Genomic DNA, 22,742 nt, shown 5'->3' with positions numbered 1-22,742 from the left:
AACTTTCTTAGAGGATGATAATAGACGTTTTCACACACTATTAGCATCAAAACAATTTTTAAGTTATTGAAATAATCATAACGAAACATTCCAAGTCTACACCAAATGATTGTATAACACAAACCATATAAGATGTTACTCGACAATTTTCACGTGATCATATTTTGACTTTCGTCAAGAATATAAGATGAAATTGGTTGAAGCGAAATCTTTCCAACACATATTCCGAGAAATATGTAAGCGAGTTAATCTCAGCTTGAAATCTCAAATGTGTATAAACGAAAACCATAGTATTACGATTTATGTCTCAATATAGGAGATAGAGTAGAAATAGCCTTTCCAAGTGATAAATGAGTTTTAGTCTCCACATACCTTTTGTTGATGAAGTTCCACAAGCTCGCCTTAGTAGTTCTTCGTCTTCAATTGATGATCACCGTGAAGTTTAATGCTCAACTACACAATATATCCTAGTCTGAGACATCACTATAAGTATATAAGAAATCAAGACTTATAGTTTTGATCATTAACATTGACAAAAGCTTGAGATAGCAACGCTTGCGAGTTCAATCGAGCAGTGCTCTAACAATCTCCCCTTTTATCAATTTTAGTGACAAAACTATCAATACACATGGATTACAAAATAAATAAACTTTGTAGCTTCTCATCCAAATGCTTGATCTCCTTTTATACAATGTCATAGTATTATTACACAACATCAAAGTTCAATTGTATCACAACTTTGACAACAATACTATGGTGATATGTATCACCCCCTAGTCAATACTTCATCTAACACGAAAACAACTCCCATTTACATAATGATCCGTAAACCATATGTATTTGTAGTGTGAACTGTTAGAGCATAGCTCGGTTGAACCCACCAAACGTTGGTATGTCAAGTTTGGTTGTCATATTTTAGTGAATCAAAACTCATTTAAAGAGTCGCTTGATTATATACTAGAGTCTACTTCGTATAGGTTATCTTGAAAGTGTTAGGATATGAGACTTACAAGTGTTAGTGAATCAAATCTCACAAAGAGAATTTTCAAACCTATAAGAGTTGAGCACGAGGTTTTTACACATCATTTTAGATAACCCATATCAAAACCGAAACTACAAGTAATTTGGTTTTAACATGTTATCTAGGAAACAATTGTCCGAAGCAATTTTCCTTAATAGTTTAGCGCATCAAATCGACTAAGCACGTTTAGCTAAACTGATTGTACAAATACAATCGCTTGTTCAATAAGACCAAAATAAAGATCAGAATTAACTTTATTTTTCTCATCAGGCTCTAATTATTCTCAAAAATAACTTAGACCTTTCACTTTTAAACAAGACAAATACTAGGTTAGTTAACTAGTAATTCTTGTTAAGGCATTCGGTTAGACTTGAATAACTGAAACCTTCACATTTGATAAGTCTAACTAAGATCTGAAAAACTTAGTTTCTCTTATACGGATATTACTTGGACTAAACAAATGATCCCGAAACACTTTTGTTAAGCCATAAACAATCCATACAAACCAAATAAATCAAATTGCATAATCATTTATCTTAACCGGAAGCAATTGAAACAAACATAGACATTATAACACCGCAATTGCACTGAAATTTTGTAAGCCTAAACAATTGATACCAAACAATAACGAAAGATAACAATAGTTTTTCTTAACCAGAAACAATTGAATCATAATCAAACATTCACGCACAAATAATGAATCAACATCAATTGTACCGATATTTTGTTAAGCAAAAGCAATAAGAATATGAAATAAAATCATGCTTTTCTTAAACAGGAAAACAATTAACTAACAAGATTGTTACCTCAAATTTCACATCCTCTTCTCCAATACGTTTGCATCTTCTTTCCAGGGAGAATTGATACTGAAATATCATCATGTTGTCATCCTTATACAAAACAAAAGAATAACAACAACCAACCTTTACCATAGAAAGGTTGAAAACCGGTTTTAACTATGCAATGCAAAAGTTGAAACCTCGAAACACATATGCTTTTACGCTAAACCAAAATATTCAACATATTGTGACTTTTTCACATATTGTTTCTATCAGAACCCATCATGAACCTTTGATCAAGCCTACCAACATGGGCTAGAACTTAATCCTGCTAAACCAAAAAGTCACCCAAACCATAAGGGTTCACACATTATGATATCGAATATCAAAGTAATAAAACCGAAATCAAACATCCCATAAACATATATAGCAATAAAATAAAGCATTCAAGCACATGCTATGTAACCGAAAACTATCACAAGAAATATTATAAAATAATAATGTTATTCATAATAATAAGATAGTTTTATTCATAATAGACTTTACAGTTATTGAAAGAAATCAAAAACTGAAGTCTATTTTTCTGGATTAAGTATTACAGCATATAACTTAATCTTTAGTGGTGCTCTTGTTGTTCACCGAAGTTTCTTCAGTGTTCAAACTTTTGAAGCATGTCTCAAGAGACTTGTCTGCAACCACTTCTTGTTTCTCAAGCTTTTCAACTTGAACCTTCATATCAGCAAGATCAACTTTTGTCTCCTCAATTTTATCTTTGAGCCAATCTTGATTTCGAACCGTCATTATGAGATTGGTTCTCAGTTCTTAAAAATCTTGAATTAGTGTATCATACTATCAGAACGAATCCACTTGGTTTCAGTTGGATTTTGAAGGTTATATGCCAACATACAAGACTCATCTTGAGATCCGATTGAACTATCAGAATCATAATCATACATGATTTTTGATAAGTTTTTCTTCCTCCTTTCTGTATTGATTCCTTGACAATCCTTAACCTTTTGAGATTCCTCCTTATTAGCCTCTGCGAGTTATTGGAGGCATGCTCGGTTATTTAAAAGGGATTACTCAGGGTTTTAAAACACAGGAAAGAGATTGTTTTTCCAGTAATACACAAAGTTTCGGACCTGAAAAACTTGTGGAATACCAAAAATATACGCAAAATATATTTTATTTCCATTGTACAAATCTTCCCAAGTTGGAAGGTTTATTTAGAATTCGAAAATCTCAAATAAAGCCTAATTTTTGGTAGATCATGATAAACATGAACACCTTTTATATAGACATGGATCCGCAGTCATCCATAAAATGTCACATAATTTTTCTGATAAATAATCACACAAAGGTGTGCTCCTCTTTATTATGCTTTTCTCATCCATAATTAAGAGCACAGAAGAGGATGAGAGTGCACAGTTTTGATACAACTAAGTTGTATCGGAGTAAGCTTTTTCTAGCTTACAACGAGTATCAGAACCAAAGTTCATGTTTCTCCTTGGGAATTTCTGCCCAAAATATTTTCTCCTAGAATAATGATCTTTTCTAACTCTCGAGATATGATCATGTGGAGAAGATGTACTGATGTGAGAATTTTCAGAGATAGTTAGATCTCTCTTAATTCTATTAATGAGATCTTCATAAGATTTTTTCATTCTAAGGATTTCCTTATGATGCACATCAGTAAGATTGTCTGAAACAATTATCGGAAATTCCTGATTGTTTATTTTGGCAGAGATTCTCTCTTTCCCTTTCTTTTGGAGTCGTTCTTCATCAAAACAAGAATTGTTTCGATATGGGTGAGGAGGAAATTTCTTCCAGAAACGATTATCAACTTCTTCCTCTGATTCTTTTGAGTTGATCTTATCGGGTAGTGGTATAATCTATATTTCTACTGAAGAATGGTCTTTCAGTTTTTTAAGACAAGAAAATTCTTTCAATATTTTTGCCATCGTATGTTGAAGAAGTATAAGTTTCTTGTCATGTGACTGAAAGTTGTATTCCTTAATATCACTTTCACGGAATCGGTTCAAAGTTTCCTTTCCACAAGATTTCGTTTGATCATCAGTAGATATAAAAGATGGTTTCTTATCCTCTTCTGACTTGATATAGTTAGGCAAACTACCATCATTTTGATATGTTTCAGATGTGACTAAACCGGTTTTATCACAATCTGTAAAAGTCGAGCAAGGACTTTTAGTTTCCTCAGCATCAGAAGAAATCACAACAACATCATTAGTCAGAGTCATATGACGATTCTCTTTATCATAAGTAAGAGATTTACCCAGAGCTTCTAGTTTGACATTGAGTTCCATATTCTCTTTGGATAGAATATTCAGTTGAATGTCTTTATCTCTGATCTCATTTTTAAGAAGATTCGACTCTGTCTTTAATATCATCACTTTAGAAGACAGAGATTTTATAGCTTTAGGAGTTTTACCAACTCTTTATCAGAAACTTCTTTACCATCATAGGATGACACGGATGTTTTCGCAACTCCTGGATCATGAGTTAACGAAGTGGTAACATCTTCAACTTTTGAGTATTCATACTCTTTCATAACGTTAACTGAATCAGACATAGATTCAATTTATTATAGGTTGGTTTGTACCAAACACAGATTGTTAGATCTTTTCGTGTTTCCCCGCTCTGATACCAATTGAAAAGACTAGGGTACCCAAATATACCTCAATATATATAAGTCCTTTCTCTGAAAGTGATTGTCTATAGATCGAGTCGATACAATACAACTAATCGGTTCACACTTTGTGTGATCGTCTATGGATACGAGATCGATACAATACGACAACAAGATAACTTGTGTGATTGACTATGGATACAAGATCGAGACAATACAGCAACGAATTATGTTTACTTGATAATAGGTTCAGACTTAACCAAACTCTAAGGATTGTCTATCAAGTAAAATAGGAATTAACGTCTGTGTAATTTACTTTAAATTATAATAACAACAATTCTAATTGCGGAAAATAAAAGTAAATGACATAGCAAGATTTTGTTAATGAGGAAATCGCAAATACAGAAAAACCTTGGGACCTAGTCCAGAATTGAATACTCTCAGAATTAAGCCGCTATACAAAATCAAACCAACTTCGTATAGTTGAGACCAAACAAATAAACCTATAGTTCACCTAGTTTCTTCAGTATCCCTGCGCCTCCAACTTGTTAATAAGTCACGCACTTGGAACTATTCCTTTGGTTCGTATTCCAAACAGTAAAGGAACAACAAATCTGTTCGGTAACAACTCATTTCAAACAACGTGATTTGAGTCTGACAAAGGCTCTTCCGTTTAACATATAAACTCCTTTGTCGGGTCCTTAGATCAAGCTCTCAACAACTACCGAAGTAATTGTTAGACTATGCAATCAATACTATTAATCACAAAGAAGTGTATTGATGCCGATCTACTCAACTAATCAATCCAATCTATCACAAAGATAGACCGATTATAGTTGGATCCCTTTCCAGCCGAAACAAGTATTGTGCTCACCAAAGATTACGAACCCAAAAAGTCTTCTTGTCTTCAAATCTTCTTTAATCTTCAATCAGCACCTGCACACAATCAACTTGAATCTCTTGTGATCAATCACATACAGAACGGAGTATGTTAACGTTGGATTATTACAAGACGTCTTTAGATCTACAAACAGTCTAAAGTTGCCCGTAGAAACTTCGATCTAGTTTGAGCGAATCTTATATCAGAAGAGAAGATTCTCAAGCATAAAAAAAAACTAGGTGCAATCAAAGTTCAACAACTATTAGTGAATCAAATCAATCGAAAACTAATAATAAACCGCAATTATCTAGTTTCCCACCAATGGTACTAATAGAGATTTTCAATCCCAAAGAAGTCTTTAAACTGAGCGGCCATAAGAGATTTCGCCTAATTAGGTTACTTTCCTCTCCGAATAGGCGGATCCACCAGTAACAACACAACTAAGTAGTTTTGCTGGCTCTGAGGATTAGTTTCCTAGAAATGCAAACTTCAATATTTGTAGACAAGGAAGTTTGGACACCAAGGAATTTCCAAAACCGAATATTCTCAAAGATATGCGATAAACACAAAATCGGTTCTCAGAATTCCTGGAAATGCACTGTCCAAATATTGACCGAAATCCCAGTAGAAATATCTATAATCAGTAAATGCACATTACTAATTATTATTTTCTAAAGATATGCATTTAATTGCTGGAGATTAAATAGCATATAAAAACTAACAAACCTTAATTAAAATATTCTCAATTTATTTCGATCTTGGGATTCTCCTTTAGCTATTAAGGAATATCTTTGAACAATTAATGATAAGAGTTACTGCACATGTTCAAAGTATGTCGACATCTTTACTTTGCAAGTCCTTTTTCATACTTACAATCTTGGAAACGATTTGCCACACTTCCAAACAAGTTTAGAATTGGTTCGTCTGAATTCCAAGAACTATGTGATTGATTATCCTATCAAATCACCAATTATGGGTTTCACGGTTCTACCAAAACAAGTTCGGTTCTACCTCCATGTGAGTACTGTGCATAGTCACACTAGTTACCAAATTCGGTTGACTAGGTACTAGGATCGGTTCCCCACAACTTATGGTAACTACTTGTATTGGGTTGCACATGTCCATAGGATTGGTTCCCCCAAAACTACAAACTTGTTGCACATGTTCATAGGATCGGTTCCCCCATCTACTAGAAACATGTTACACCTCTTACAAGGATCGATTCCCTCTTGAAAATTTGTTGCAGCTCTTACTAGGATCGGTTCTCCAATGACTAGATAAAAGTTTTTATTTACAAGGCATCGATCATATCATCTTGAGTGATTACTTAAGATCGGTTTCACTATAAAAGGCATACCAATACATAAGTCAGGCCTTGTAAATAGTTTTACCAAGATACATAAACAAGTCTATGAGCGGTTATACTAAACACACAATTTGGTAATTCAAAATAGATTTGCAGTGAATGACAATACTAATAAGCCTAGCGATTTCCCTTTCGATTCACAAAACAAGTTTATGAACTCACTTCCTTTAAATGAATGTAAAACATTGTTTCCTAGGATGAAATCTCTACTCATACACATACATAATCACAATTGCATTCATATGATCATGTCAAATGTCTTATATACAAAGTTTAATGGTTAAGCAATAAACCTCGTATTGTATTCCTTAATACTATGTCTAACTAGAGTTTGATACACAGCTTCAAAGTTATGTTTTCAACATGCACGATTTGAAAGATACATTAGGGAAAGAAACAATTCAATTCAAATATTACTAACCTCAATAGGAAGAATGGTGTTGTCGTTGTAGCTCCATACTTCTTCACATTCTTCAAGTCTTCATATAATACTTGTAAGTCTCATATCCTAACACTTTCAAGATAACATATACGAAGTTGACTCTAGTATATAATCAAGCGACTCTTTAAATGAGTTTTGATTCACTAAAATGTGACAACCAAACTTGACATACCAACGCTTGGTGGGTTCAACCGAGCTATGCTCTAACACTTCATGACCAAAAGAGAACAACATATCAACTTGTTTAGATGCAATCACATAGCCGAAACTAAATGCATTCATCAAGGAGTTCATAAAAATACAAGATAACCGCTACAATATTCCACAGCCACACTCCCCACAAAGATTTGGAAATTAAGCACAAGTTCAATTAAGAACTCTCCCCCATAAAATGTCATTCCTGAAAGAACAACAAGAGCGACCTTACTTTTACAAGAAAAGAAGGATTTCTTTGGACGTTAACAAATCACATGAAACATGAATTTGTATCCAAAAATCTCAATTGAGTTAACCACAAAGAGAATGATCAATTCAATTGGTCATGATCAACATAAGAGAAATTACGGAGCAACACAGTACATACACAAATATGTGGATCAGGGAAAGACCAACACTACAGAATAATCAAAGATTTATTATATTTTTCATCACTATTTGCACAATGACATATAATATACTTAATCTTTAGAAATAAAAGTTCATCCTTTCTTCCATCAATATTTGCACAATGACATAAAAGGCTTAGCTTTTATAGTCAAAAGCTCATTTTATCTTTTATCAATACTTTCATACCGATATATAATAAAGTTAACTTTTGAACAAATATCGGACAGTCAAGGTTCACGGACGTAAACAACATACCCCATAACAATTTGCAATATATAAAACCATAAAGATTAATACTGCAAAAATCATCTTCCAAATAAACTTTAGAATTTAAACATATAAATCTAAAAACATTGCAAGATGAAAACGTTGGCAATAGCTATGTGTACTCACAATAATGGCTATTCCAAACCCTAGTTATCCTTCTTAAAACACAAGAATAAATTCTCATAAGAAGTTATCCTAGACATTGAGACCTCTGAAAAATTCTTTATCGTCCCCGAACTCCTTGTCGTCAACAGCCATGAGAACATAAGGTTCATGAAGAAAGGAGTCAATTTCAACAAATCTATTGAACTGATGTCGAACCAGGACGTTCTGAATTTCAAGAGTTCTCAAAACAATAGCCTTTATTTGCTGAATATCCTTCCTAGTTTCCTCAACTCTTCAAGAACATCAGAAAACTTTCGAGAATTTGAAGGAACAACTCTTGGCTTCCTCACATTCCTTCTTTTTCTTTTCAAAGTTGGAGGTAACGGAGATTTATCTTTTTCCTTCATGATTGATGGCTTAACAATCATATTAACATCTTTACCATCAGAAGACATAATCACTACACCATATTTCGCGTTTAGTAACTCTCTATTTCAGTTACTAAATGGGATTGTAACACAATTCAGCCGTTACAAAAGGGGGTGTAACAAATTTTGGTAACCAGCATGTTGCCGTTACTAATTTTGGGTTGTAACTGATTTCGTAACTGAAATGTGGCCGTTACTAAATAAAAATTAGTAACTGCTAACGAACCGTCACTAAATTTTTACTAGAGTTGCTAATTTTTTTGACTAAGTCAAGTCAACGTTGTCTGTCTCCTATTACCTGGTAAAAATTTAGTAACACTTTTTCGCCCGTCTTTGTTGATATGGATTCAGAAAACCTTCGGTCAAGTGTTCATCGTCTTTTCTTCTTCTTCTTTCTTTTTTTTTTTTCCTGAGAAGTGAGTGGGAGAAACGATGGTGCACAATACATACTTTCCACCAGATTTTGATCCCACAAAACTACCCAACAGGAGTAGATATTGTAAGAAACTACAACGGGTAATAATGAAGCTTCCCGTGAGTATTTCGTGCAAAAATTGTGGGAATCACATCAACCGAGGAACCAAGTTTAATTCCCGTAAAGAAGATGTAGCCGCCGGTGAGACAGATTCAGGGATTCAGATTTCTAGGTTCTACTTCAAGTGCAACAGATGCGATGCTGAATTGGTTATGAAGAGTGATCCAAGACATTCACATTATATTTTTGAGTTTGGAGCAACCACAAATTTCCAGCCTCTCCGTTCTGAGGATGAGGTAGTGCTGAAAAAAACCCCAGAATTCAAGAGATCAGTACACAGCCCATTGGACATCATCGATGCTCTTGAAAAGTGGAGGCATGATGCTGCTCAGAAGGAAAAGGAAAAGCCATTGGCGGCGCAGGAGAAAAAGTTCATATTATATCTCTGCTAATGATAATATATCAGTCATGTAAAAGCCGTGAGTTTTTCTTTTAGTACTAATCGAATTCTGATAGGTTTATGCTGATGGTGTGCTTCATAGTTGTAACCCTTTTTTGTATTGCAATGGTGAGTTTTCATAGAGGGAGGTTTACCGGGGTCTGTAGTTGGAATCAGTCTGGAGTCATTATTTAATTCTGTTGATTTTGAACCCTGCAGTGTTTCAATTCTGAATCCTCCTTATCATGCTGACATCTTTCCTTCCAAGATTTACCATGACCGCTTTGCCATTCTACTCACCACAAATAACATTTTGACTTTTGCTGAACCAGCTTCTAATTCATTCTACAACAGTTTGCCCTGCATTTGTTCGGTTGTTCCCAAAATTTGGTTGGCCATACTGCCCTCTAGAGAGGACGATCATATTAGACCATTGTTAGTTGTTTCTTCTGCATTTACACAAATGTCTAGTTTGAAGACAGAACATCCAACACATTAGTGTGAACTTAGATTTTAGGCCCCAAGTACTTGGTGCCCTGTGCCCTCACAAGGCAGCCCCAAAATTTTGCGGTTCCACCATCATACAGTGCTGCAGAATTCATCCTCAATCCAATTGAAAGGTCAGAAAACTGGAGTTTTTGCTGATCAACGCGAGAACCGCAAATTTGTATCATCATTAATCAAGATTAGCAAAGTCTATAACACATAAACTGAAGACATATGAAGGTATCCATCTAATTTGTCTTTCTATTTTTCTAGGCAAACAAGAGCATCATTGATTCACGGTCTATTCTCAGTTCATCTTATTGATGAGTTCATTAATATTATCTGCACGATTTCCAGCATCACCACTATCACTGTATCGTGTTTTCTTTAGCAGCTTACCTCCTTCTGGCCTAGTCAGTTTGAATGGCCATAGGAAGTTCACTACTTCCTTAAAATGTGAACCGACAGTAGCAATCTCGTGTACAATATCTTCGATACATAGAATACCATACTGCCCTAGTGCCTGCAAGATGCAAATGGATTAGTTGCATACAAATAAGCCCTCGTGTGAGTAAGACATGGATGCATGGGACAAATGAGAGTTACATAAAGATCTCCAACCAGTACAGTTAGCAGACATCACATTATATGTTCCCAGTAATATCACGGTGGCTCCTGTTTGACAGATTAAGCATGACTACACAATTCTATTCTAATTTTTTTGCAATTTGTACCTGCTCGATGAGGTTATTGTCTGTTAGGGGTGTTTTCTGCTTGTCAATCTTTCCATAGCCTTTCTTGCAAATCAAATCTTTTACTGTCTGGAAGTTAGGAGACCTGCAAGAGTCGAGTACATTTAGTAACCCAGTTAAACCATTGATGAAGAAGATAACGCTCACAGTTTCCAGATACAAGGGTTGTCATCTGGTACAATGATAATGTTTAAAGCAAAAAGAACTCCGGGAATACGACTCTGGCAACAGGCCCAACATTTGAAAGTTAATTGTAGACAAAGAAACTCTTTTCCAGTGTTATAGGCGACAATTTATCTTCTACTGCTTAATATCGGTAAGGATTTATATCAAATTATACTTCCACTATTTCAAAGTTAATAAAAGTAAAACCAGATTATGACATATCATATCAGTAGTTCTTTCCTTACCCACAAGTGACATATGGTTCAATCCTCTTTAGAATATCCATAACTCCTTCATTTGCCTTGACGAAAACAGCACTGTTGATTGATCTCAACTTCAAAGAATGTAAAGCCTTCCTCGTCTGAAAATGCATATCATTGGTGCTGAAACATAGACAGAAAGTCGAACAACTGAGCATAACATGAACAAACTAAAAAGATACTATTCTAACGTCCATCACTCACCCACGAATACGTATGACGAAAAGCAACTTTGATTCAGGAACAGCATTTGATGCTGACGTTCGCTGCTTTTTCCTGTGTTTCATCTGGACAAAGTCCAATTCCTGACAGCAGTATAGCAAAGTAATAAGCACTCTAAATAAGAAAAATTCAAAATATTCATATGAAAAGATTAACACAAACAAAATATGGTCCAACTGCGGCAGTTTCAAAGGTATGCAACCAAATACCAACAAAAGAATTCGTTATGTATCCACACCCTTGTCCACAACACTATAAAAAATTGCAGAATACCAAATTGAGAACTAGCCAATGCATTATTTCATCATTAGGGAACATCAAGAACTAACACCTGTCTTAGCTAGTTTGCTTTTTAGGAATGGCCGCAGGACCTAACTAACAGTCAGTCTTATTCTGATATTCTAATACTTTTGCAACCACATAACAGCACTAGAGGAATTCGGCCCATACTTCCATAAATTACAATAGAGTTCACTTTCCATAAATTGCAATTGAGTTCACTTACATCCAACCGATGTTCGTAACACTAAAAGATAGATTGCATACCGTCAAATGGAGAACTCACATATATCCACACCCTTGTCCACAACACTAAATGAAACCAGGCCATGAAACAGAAAACATTCTTACTCACACTAATTCTCTGTTGGCAGATATATACTCCCTCCGTACGGAATTAGTTGATAAAATTGCATTTTACACGGATATTAAGAAACAAATAGAAAACAATTTTCTTTCCACATATATCCTTAGCTATAATAAATTATCTAGATAGTTAATGGTTCCTAAACTAGGTAATCTCGTCCAAAATTAAAACTCTAAGAAAGTAGTCTAAAGCTCCCTCCAAGTATTTTGGTGATTATCGGAATTCTTCTGTCAAAATCCACCTTAACATTTTCCCTCAAAATATTTAGCCTCAAATTTCATAATGAATACAGAAATCATGTTGTAATTCAGAAAGTTTTAACCAAAATTTGAAAATTTCAATTCACAAATTATTTCCCTCCCATACTTCCCAATTTGAAACTTCCACATTGAATGCTGTATATCAAAATACCTTTGTGAATACAGTAGTTGCCAGTAAACTCATTAAACTCTATTAAAAAAAACAATGTTCTGTCTATCTCTTACAGTTCTGACTGTTCATTTTCCTTCTTCCCATTAGCATGGATACTTCTATAGAAACAACCAACTTACAATTCTAATGAAGAACCAATAACATCATCTGATGAAGACATAATTCCTAGTGATGAAGAGTTATTTTCTAATGACGAAGAGGTGATTCCTAATGAAGGGGATATGATTTCTAACACAGTATTAAGAAAATCTAGGAACTCGATAATGAGGACGGTTGACTATCTACCATTTATTGTTGGGAGAAAGCAAAGATGGAAAACTAAGAAGGGGATCCTATACCAAAGCTGCTAGTATTTTCAAGACATCATATCTTACAGTGCAACGTATTTGGAGGCGAGCTAAAGCAAATCAAAATTCCAATATGCATGTAGATGTATCTTCTAGGAAACAAGGATCGGTCGCAAACGTATTGATATTGATATCAATAGGGTACTAGCAGTTCCATACCATCGTCGTACTTGTATCCGTTCATTTGCAGAAGCTATAGAGATGCCAAAATCAACATTGCACGCGAGGATCCAAGAAGGCAAGGTTAGGCCACACTCAAGTGCTGTAAAGCCACTTCTGAAAGACGACGGCACACTGTATAAGTATGGTTGATACAAGTACTTTTAGTTCTGGACCAACGTTTAAGGATATGTTTGATTATGTGCACATCGACGAAAAATGGTTTAACATGACAAAAACGACAGAGAAATACTATCTTCTTCCTGATGAACCGAAACCTCATCGTGAATGTCAAAGCAACAAATTCATTCCTAAGATTATGTTTATAGTTGCAGTTGCAGGCCCTAGATATGATTCGTTGGGGAATGAAATTTTTCATGGGGCCGACGGTAGAAAATAAAGCAGCAGCACGAAACAGTAAAAATAGAAAAGCTGGAACACTTGAAACAAAACCGATCGATCCGGTGAACAAAGAAGTTTCAAAGAGATTTTTAATTGAAGAAATTCTTCCGGCAATGCGTGCTAAATGGCCCACTTCAAATACCAGTACCCTTTATATTCAACAAGATAATGCGAGGCCTCATGTTTCGAAGAATGATGAACAGTTTAAGATAGCAGCATCAAAGGACGAGTTTGATATTCAACTCATTCAACAGCCTCCAACAGTCCAGATATGAATACTTTGGACCTTGGCTACTTTGCATCAATCCAGGGTCTACACCATAAAGTGGCTCCTAATAACATTGATGAGCTTATTTCAGCGGTGATTAATGCTTACAATGAAATGCCATCACGCACTATTAATAGGGTATTTTTGTCACATCAATTATGATCCGCCGCGGGAGGTTTTAAAATGTCGGGAGGAATCAAGTATGATCCGCCGCACATCGGGAAGGATAGAGTAGAGCGACTCGGTATTCTTCCTTTGCGCATTGAAGTGGACAGAGATATGGTTTGTGATGTTTTGGTGGAACGTAACATGAGGACTATCCCAAAACCTTAATTATGACTTCTCCACCAACCACCAATTTCACACTAAATATACTAATAAAATCAAACTCTTCATTGAATATAACCCGTATTTCCAATTTCAAACTAATTTTACAGCTTAAACCCATTACCAAATTGAGTTACTCCAATTCCAAAATTGAACAAAATCCTACTGATTAAAGAAAATGAAATTTATGAATCCCAAAAGTTAGAGAAGCTTACACTTCGACGTTAACCAAGATGAATAAGGTAATAATTTCTTTCATTCCGTTCTTCCAAATTCAATTAAAAATTAGAACTTTATTAGAAAAATAAAATAATTATAATACATAGAGAACAGAACCTTCAGGATTGACAACGAACACAAGATCGCCTTTAAGAGTCGCAGAAACACTAGTTCTTCTCTGAGAGATGATTCTCAGAGGGAAAAGATGAGAAGAAGAGTGATGTGATTGAACTAACACCTTACCTAGTTTTTTCTTATTACCAATTATTTGCAATAGCGGCGGCATGACCTAATACACTCGGTCTTATTCTTATAGCTGGAATTTAATTTACTGATAATAATCACATCAGGTAAAAAGAAAGAGGCATAGATTGAAGATTCAGTTACCTTGTTACGATACTCTTTAATGAAATCCTCAGCTCTTCTGAAAACAAGTGATTTGTTCTTTTTGGTCCTTTCCTTTTTGAGTTCCGCCTGTTCTCTCCTTCTAATCGCCCAGTCGTCACTGCTTTTTCTCTTCTTAAGAACTATCTCAGGGATATAGTTAAGAGCTTTTGGTGCTTCTTCTACTTCTGCCATTTCAGAGACAGCGGTTGAGATTTCAACTAAAACCCTACTGAGTAAGTGCAACTAGGGGTTTAGTTAAGAGTTGGAGATGATTGAATTGAAGAAGAAAAAGAATTTTGTTGAGGACGGGCAGGGCCATCTGATAGCATACGCGGTATGGGCGGACGCCAATGGCCCATTTGTTAGGGGCCCAAAGTAGTCCAACCTCCATAAATGAATAGCCTGGCCAAATGAATAATTTTTTCGGTCCCGATTTCAGTCAAGGGATAAATGAATAACCTCGCTTAATGCATTAATGAATAAAAATAAATAAATAAAATTTTATAATATCATTCATGTCTTTTTTCTGCATACAAACAATAGTTTTCTAGACATTTGATCCTTGGATATTGTGGTATACTCCAATGGATCATCTCAGTTTTAATTTTTGAAAAACAAACAAACAAAACTAGAAAAAAAAAAGAAAAAAAAAATCATTAGTCCATTTTTATGATCTTTCATAATTTTTTATTTCTTGTACTTTTTTTGTTTCTAATATCCCCTATGCTTTGAAGAGGTAATTTTTCTTCTTGTGCAGTTTTCTCTCTATAGTACATTTGTGGATATCTAGTGGTGGAGTTCAGAATGCTTGCGAATGAACTAAGAACAGTGGTGTGCGTAGAAGTGGTGCAGATCATCCTTGTCATGATGATTCATACATTTAGTTTGATAAACCCTTTAGTATACATTTTCATCAGAAAATCCCAAAATATTGATCATCATGATCATCAAAACATTCCCTTCACATAAATTCAATTCATAAAAATTCAAAAAAGTCAATTTCCGCCTAAATTGATGCTCAGTTACAGCGGTGATTCTAGCAATTTTTCGACATGTTAGCAACCTATCTATCCCTTTCCTAATATAGAGACAACCAAAAATACTTTCCATTCACCCGAAAATTATGCGCTAAAAATACTGGAAATCTATATGGTTATAACCGCAGATTGTTAACTAATATTGTTACCAAAACAAACCTATTTCAGTATTATCATCATCTTTTAGTGATACCATACGATATTTGTGGGATTATTGTTTAACCTTGGAGATATTTTGGAAGAATATGTATGTTATCCGTCCTCTAAATAACTACGCGAGAGTAAAACTTATCTTTCACAATACTGCAATATTAGAATATTATTTAAAGATAATCACTGAAATGGCAGAAGCTCAAATTCTCGTGTTAAAAAAATCACTCAATAATCCAGACAACTAAGGCAAGCATCTCTGGAAATACCAACAGAAGAAGAAGTGTGATAGGAACTGCTCAAAATACCACTGAAGCTGCAGACCAATGGTCATATGGTCTGATGGGAAAACTATTGTTCAAAGAGAAGATCCAGATGAAACGGATCAAGGAGGATATCAACTCCTTGTGGAGAAAGTACAAGAAAAAAAAAAGAGTTATGGGTCACAACTTAATGTTGGTAAGGTTGAATAATGAAGAGGAACATGATGAAGTCATTAGAAATGGCCCGTGGATTGTAGGAGAAGCTCTTTTCGCAGTAAAAAAGTTTGTACCTGGAACTCCGGCTCAAGGCTATGTCTTTTCTCATCAGGAGTTTAACATACAGTTCAAATATCTCAAGATGGAACATCTAAATCAAAGCGTGATAGATGAAGCAATAGGTTTCATGAGGAAGAAAATTTGGACTCGTCCGGAAAACTGCAGACCAAGATATGGGAATACTGTGAAAGTAAGATTGGAAATTGACCTTAAGAAACCTATACATTGTGGTGGATGGTGGAAAACCATTACTGGTGAAGATGTATGGATCCGTTATCATTGGGATTTACAACCAAAGAAGATCCGTGACAAATGTTTTGTAACTGATCATCAAGAAAACACTTGTCAACAAACATCCTATCTTTTATACTTGGATAGTTTAACAACTGAAGAATATGAGACAGTTATGCAAGAAGAGGCGGATTTCTACGAAGGCAGACAAATGTTTTGTAATTGATCATCAAGAAAACACTTGTTTACAAACATCCTATCTTTTATACTTGGATAGTTTAACAACTGAAGAATATGAGACGGTTATGCAAGAAGAGGCGGACGTATATGAAGGCAATGAGGATGGCAGAGATTCAAACTCCATTCTTGATGAAATGGCAGAAGAAGAAGTAGCAGATGAAAATAGGCAATCTAAGAGGATGAGAAACTCAGTTCTTAACCAAGAACCCTCCATGAATCCACACAACATCTATGTCAATCCCCCAAATGTCTTAGCAACAGAAGTTGCACCTAGTATGAATCACAATACACAGAAGATGGCGTAAAATGCAATGGGGAGGCAACATTATGAACCCACGAATGGCTACCAAGAGGACACTTCTCAGGTATATAATCAAACTTTCTCATTTTTTAACGACTCCAGTTTTACATTTACAGTTTTAGACTTTAAATTTCGCTCGCTAGATTTTCTGTTTTTTTCTTTTTTCATTTCAAAGTAGAAATAATATGGCAGATATTGTCATGAGGTTTATAGCTTGGAACTGCAATGGATTTGCAAATAAGGAAACTAGAAACAATGCATATGATTTTAACAATATGCTCAACCCATATATTGTCTTTTTGCAAGAAACAAAAATAAACTCGGACAAAATCCTAAGATTCACAAAACCTTTGAATTTTCTAAACTCTTTTCATGTCCCTTCTATAGGAAGGTCTAGAGGGATACGTCTCTTGTGGAAGGAAGGATTTGATTTAGACATTATTTACCATGAAAACAATATGATTCATTGTCTTATCAATAGTAATGCATCCAAATCAAAATGGCTCTTATCTTGTGTTTATGGATCCCCATACCCTCAAGAGAGAAAAGAACAATGGATTTTTCTAAACTCCATTTGTGAAAATTTTGATATTTCTGCTCCATGGGATCTTATAGTAAATTTAAACCTAACTTTGTATGATAATGAGAGAACTAATAGTAATGGATCATCTTCGCATGCTTCATCTATAACTCAATCTGTGCATGATATAGGCCTCAGTGATTTAGGTTTTTATGGAAACCCTTTCACATGGGCTAGTAAAAAACATGACACTGGTAAAATTAGGACAAGGTTATATAGAACCTTAATAAATCCAGATTGGTTGATCTCCTACCCAGATTACTGTCTCAAACACTTACCTTTCTTAGGATCATGCCATTGTCTCATATTATTAGATTTATCTCCTAATGATATTCACAGCTCTAAAAGTTGGAAATTTTTTGAATGCTAGTTAAGAGATGAAAGGTGTAAAACTGAGATACATAAAGCTTGGTTAAGAAGTTTCAATAGATCTGATGCTTATACGTGGGATAAAAGATTATCTGAGACCAGAAGGACATTGTCATTATGCAATAAATTAACTTTTGGGAATACTCAAGAGAAAATCAAGGGCCTATAACAACAACTTTCTGATCTGCAACAATCACATCAAAGCAGGGATAACACACAAAAAGTTATAGAAGTTGAAAGAGAGATTGAAGAATGACATGCTCGAGAAGAAGAATTCTACAGGCAGAATCTAGAGAGACTCTTTTCCATGAACTTGATCAAAATACCAAGCATTTTCATCTGCAAGCAAACAAGAGAAGAGCAAGGAATAAAATAGAGACTCTCCAGAAGCCGGATGATAACTGGTGTATGGGAAGGAATAATCTTGAGAATCTCTTAACCTAACATTTCAAAAATATAATGGGCACGACTAGCCCTCTAACTGATGCTGATTTGTTGAATCTCTTGTCACAATGTATCTATAATGCTGATAACATTGCACTTACAAAGGTTCCAGACGAAGCAGAAATTCTGTCGGTTCTAAAATGTATGCGACCATGGAAAGCACTGGGACCATATGGTTTCCCTCTGGGGTTCTTTCAATCAAAATGGTGAGTAGTCAAAGAAGATGTAATTAACATGGTACAATCTTTCTTTACCTCGGGGAGACTCTTGAATAAGATGAACAAGACAAACCTGTGTCTTATTTCTAAAAACAAATCTCTCACACAAGCCGGGAGACCACAAACCAATTGCACTATGTAATTATACATACAAGATGATCACAAAGATAATGGCAACAAGATTGAAGATTCATCTTGATAAGTTTATCTCTCCAATGCAAGCTGTGTATTAGAGCATAGCTCGGTTGAACCCACCGAGCGTTGGTATGTCAAGTTTGGTTGTCATATTTTAGTGAATCAAATCCCATTTAAAGAGTCGCTTGATTATGTACTAGAGACAACTTCGTATAGGTTAGGCTAGAAAGACTAGGATTATGAGACATACAAGTATTACTCGAAGACTTGAAGAATGTGAAGAAGTAACAAGCTACAACGATGACATCATCCTTCCTCTTGAGGTTAGCAATATTTTGACTTGAACTGTTTCATTCCTAACGTATCTTTCAATTCGTGTTATATTGAAAACATAATTGCGAAGCCGTGTATGACTATACTCTAGTAGTAAGACATGATCACATGATCTTAGTGTCAAGGAATAAGTATCGAAGTATAACGCTTATCTTTTGAACTTCGTATATAAGACATTGGCATAATCGTATGAATGCTATTGTGATTATGTGTATGGGTAAAGGTGAAGATTTCATCATAGGAAACAATGTTTACATTTGTTTAAAGGAAGTACAATCATGAACTTTTTTTATGAATCGAAAGAGAAATCGCTAGGCTTATTGGTATTTTTATTCATTGCATATCTTTGGATTACCAGTATGTGTGAGTTAGTAGAATCTATCATAATTTGTTATGTATCTTTGTAAAACTAATCACAGTGCCTCACTTATGTATTGGTATGACTTTTATTAGTGTAACCGATCCTAAGTAATCACCTAAGATGGTATGATCGATATTTGTAATTGGTTTGACCGATCCTAGTAATTGATGTGATCGATCACAAAGAGTTGTGCAATTAATCCTTGTAATTGGTGTAACTGGTCCTAGTAATTGGTGTAACCGATCCTAGTGACTTGTGTAACCGGTCACAAGTAATACCATGAGAATATGGTAACTGCACCTGGTAATTAATGTAACCGATCCTGGTAACTGATGTAACCGGTCCTAGTAACCATATTAAGGTAAAACCGATCCTTGTGTTTGGTAAAACCATAAACCCGTGATTAGTGAATTGATATTTGATCAACCACATAGTTCTTGGAATATAGATGAACCAATTCTAACTTGTTTGGAAGTGTGGTATAATCGGTTCCAAGATTGTAAATATGAAAGAGGATTTACAAATAAAGATGTCGACATACTTTGAACATGCTCAGTAATTGTTATCTTTTATTGTTCAAAGATATTCCTTAATAACTCAAGGAGATCTCGGACCGAAATAAATTAAGAATCTTTTAATTAAGGTTGTTAGTTTTATATGCTTTAATTACCAGCAATTAAATGAATATCTCTAGAGAATAAAAATTGGTAATGCGTATTTACTAATTGGAGATTTTCTATTGAGATTTCGGAAATATTGGACAAAGCATTTCCAGGAATTATGAAAACCGATTTGGGCATCTATTACATATCTTGAGAATATTCGGTTTTGGAAATTCCTTGGTGTTAAACATCCTTGGTCTATAAATACCAAAGTTTGCATTTTGAGCAAATTGTCCTAATAGCCAGGCAAACTTCATCTTTTTTTTGTTTCTGGTGGAGCCGTATAATCGGAAAGAAAAGTACCCTAATTAGGCGAAATCTCTTACGACCGCTCGTTTAAAGATTTCTGTGGGGTTCAAGAAGCATCTACGAGTACCGTTGGTGGGAAACTTGATAATTATAGTTTATTTTAGTTTTCAATTGATTTATTGACTAACGGTTGTTGAACTTTGATTGCACCTAGTTTGTTTATTGTTGAGAATCTTCTCTTCTGATATAAGATTCACTCAAACTAGATCGAAGTGTCGATGGGATATTTAGAACTATTTGTATATTTAAAGACATCTTGTGATAATCCATTTTTAACAGACTCCGTTTTGCGTGTGATTGATCACAAGAGATTCAAGTGGTGTTGTGCAGGTGTTTATTGAAGATTAAAGAAGATTTGAAGACAAAGAAGATTTCTGATTTGGTTTCTATATCTTTGGTGTGCACAAACCTTGATCGGCTGGGATCCAACTAGAATCATATTTTTTCGATTGATTAGTTCTGTAAGATCGGCATCACCTTATAGTTTCTTTGTTGATTCTATATTGATTGATTACAAATCTAAACTCTGCTACTTCGGCAGTTGTTGGATAGATTGATCTGACCAGGCAAAGGAGTTTATTGGTTAAACGGAAGAGCCTTTGCATATGACTTGAGATATCTTCATCTGAAAGAATCAAGAGAGTTGTTACCAAACAATTTGTTGTTCCTTTACTGTTTGGAATACGATCCTAAGGAATTGTTCCAGTGCGTGCACTTATTGAATGTCGGAAGCACATGGATGCTGAAGAAACTAGGTGAACTATAGGTGTTAGATCACTGCTCGGTCGAACTCGCATGCGTTGCTATATCAAGCATGTTTGTCAATGTTATTGATCAAAACTAAAAGTCTTGATTTCTAGTCTACTATAGCTAAGTTTCGGACTAGGATAGAAAGTGTAGTTGAGCTCAATAACTCCATGGCGATCATCATACAAGACGAAGAACTACTCAAGGAACTGGCGGAATTTCATCGACTAAAAGGTATGTGGAGACTTGAACTTATCTATCACTCAAAAGTCTATCTACTCTATCTCCTATCTTGAGACAAAATTCGTTTTGCTTTATAGACTTTGATTATACACATTTGCTATTTCGAACCGAGTTTATCTCTCCTATATATTTCTTGAAATATGTGTTGGTAAGCTTTCACTTTGGCCAAGTTCATCTTTACCTAGTGACGAAAGTCATATTATGTTTCAATCACTTTGAAAATGGCTTTGACGAAAAATGGTTTGTGAATAACAACTATATAACGTCCTCTAAGGATGCTTCAATGATTGAAATGAGAGTTTAGAATATATAACCAATGTTGGATATAAGCATTGTGTAGCAACACATATGTATGATAGACGCATTTATGTGTCTATTTTGTTCTCAATGTTATGTATTGTTAGTGCTCGATATTGTACTAATTATGGTGCTTTTGTGTTTGGATAGATGTTTTTGGAGAAATACATTTGTGCTGGAAAAAGTGCTTGAAAAGTGCTATTTGGACCCCGGAGAAAATTACTAAAGGCACCCGAGAAAAGTGTTAAAAGGCACCCTCACGTTGGATTAGGGCACCCCCAAGCGCCCCAGCTGTTAAAGGCGCCCATATTTTGGATAGGGGGACTTCTTCTTCACGGTTTAAAAATGAAATTTTGGCGGAAATAAATATACAACAGCAGCGATATTTCTGGGGAAGATTTTAACGAGTTCTGTTGGAGATTCTCAAAGGATTTGGACTTGATGTATCCTGTTTCGGTAAAACAGGATTGGTATATGGTTTTGAAGAGTAAAACAATGGAAAATTTCTTTCCTTTTATAGAACAGAGGAGGTGGAAATACTATCGAAATCTTGTGGAGATTTTTGTCTGAGATTTTCAACAGTATTGATTGGGAATGATTTGACACACCCAAGTAGGATTGCTGACTGGTTTTTGATCGACAAAATAGAAGATTTTCGTGTATATTTGAGTCAACAGGGAAAGAATAATATCTCGAAGATTTGTTGTTATCTGCAAGTTAATGCAGTATATGGGAATATAAAATCCCCTGGGATTCGTATCTATCAGTTTAGGGAAGTCCTGAAAGATTTTGACAGCTCTTCTACGTGTGAAAATAAAGAGAAAATACTTGGGAGATACTTTATTAATCGTCAGAAGATGTGAGTATTAACTCGAGAGATATCCATCTGTTGGGTATAAATAGGTGACGGGGGATACACAAAAGGGAATGGAGAGTTAGGGGAAGAAACAGAGCGTATAATAGAAAGGTGCAGAGAGTTTTTCTGTTTTATAATATTTTCACCTCTTGTAAGCACTTCT

At 34.9% G+C, this 22,742-nt stretch overlaps 1 protein-coding gene across 1 annotated transcript; it reads right to left on the bottom strand.

Annotated features, from left to right (window-relative positions):
• Nucleotides 1-10,076: 10,076 nt before the first annotated feature.
• Nucleotides 10,077-14,796, bottom strand: LOC113319043 (60S ribosomal protein L7-2-like). The gene is made up of 5 exons (XM_026567343.1): nt 14,528-14,796; nt 11,323-11,423; nt 11,104-11,241; nt 10,676-10,778; nt 10,077-10,464 (listed from the first exon to the last, which is right to left on the bottom strand). Exons 1-5 carry the CDS (start codon nt 14,717-14,719, stop codon nt 10,249-10,251), a joined length of 750 nt encoding a protein of 249 aa, XP_026423128.1. The 5' UTR covers nt 14,720-14,796; the 3' UTR covers nt 10,077-10,248.
• Between the last annotated feature and the right edge of the window lie 7,946 nt (nt 14,797-22,742).

The sequence above is a fragment of the Papaver somniferum genome, chromosome 10 (assembly GCF_003573695.1).
Source record: "Papaver somniferum cultivar HN1 chromosome 10, ASM357369v1, whole genome shotgun sequence".
Classification (NCBI taxonomy): Eukaryota; Viridiplantae; Streptophyta; class Magnoliopsida; order Ranunculales; family Papaveraceae; genus Papaver; species Papaver somniferum.
This window is presented reverse-complemented; position numbering and strand designations above follow the sequence as displayed.

Coding starts and splice junctions, on each gene's coding strand:
- LOC113319043 (XM_026567343.1), bottom strand. CDS start 14,719: ATGGCAGAAGTAGAAGAAGCACCAAAAGCTCTTAACTATATCCCTGAG. Junction 11,424..14,527: donor TTAAAGAGTATCGTAACAAG/GTAACTGAATCT, acceptor TACTGCTGTCAG/GAATTGGACTTTGTCCAGAT. Junction 10,465..10,675: donor ACAATAACCTCATCGAGCAG/GTACAAATTGCA, acceptor TGCATCTTGCAG/GCACTAGGGCAGTATGGTAT.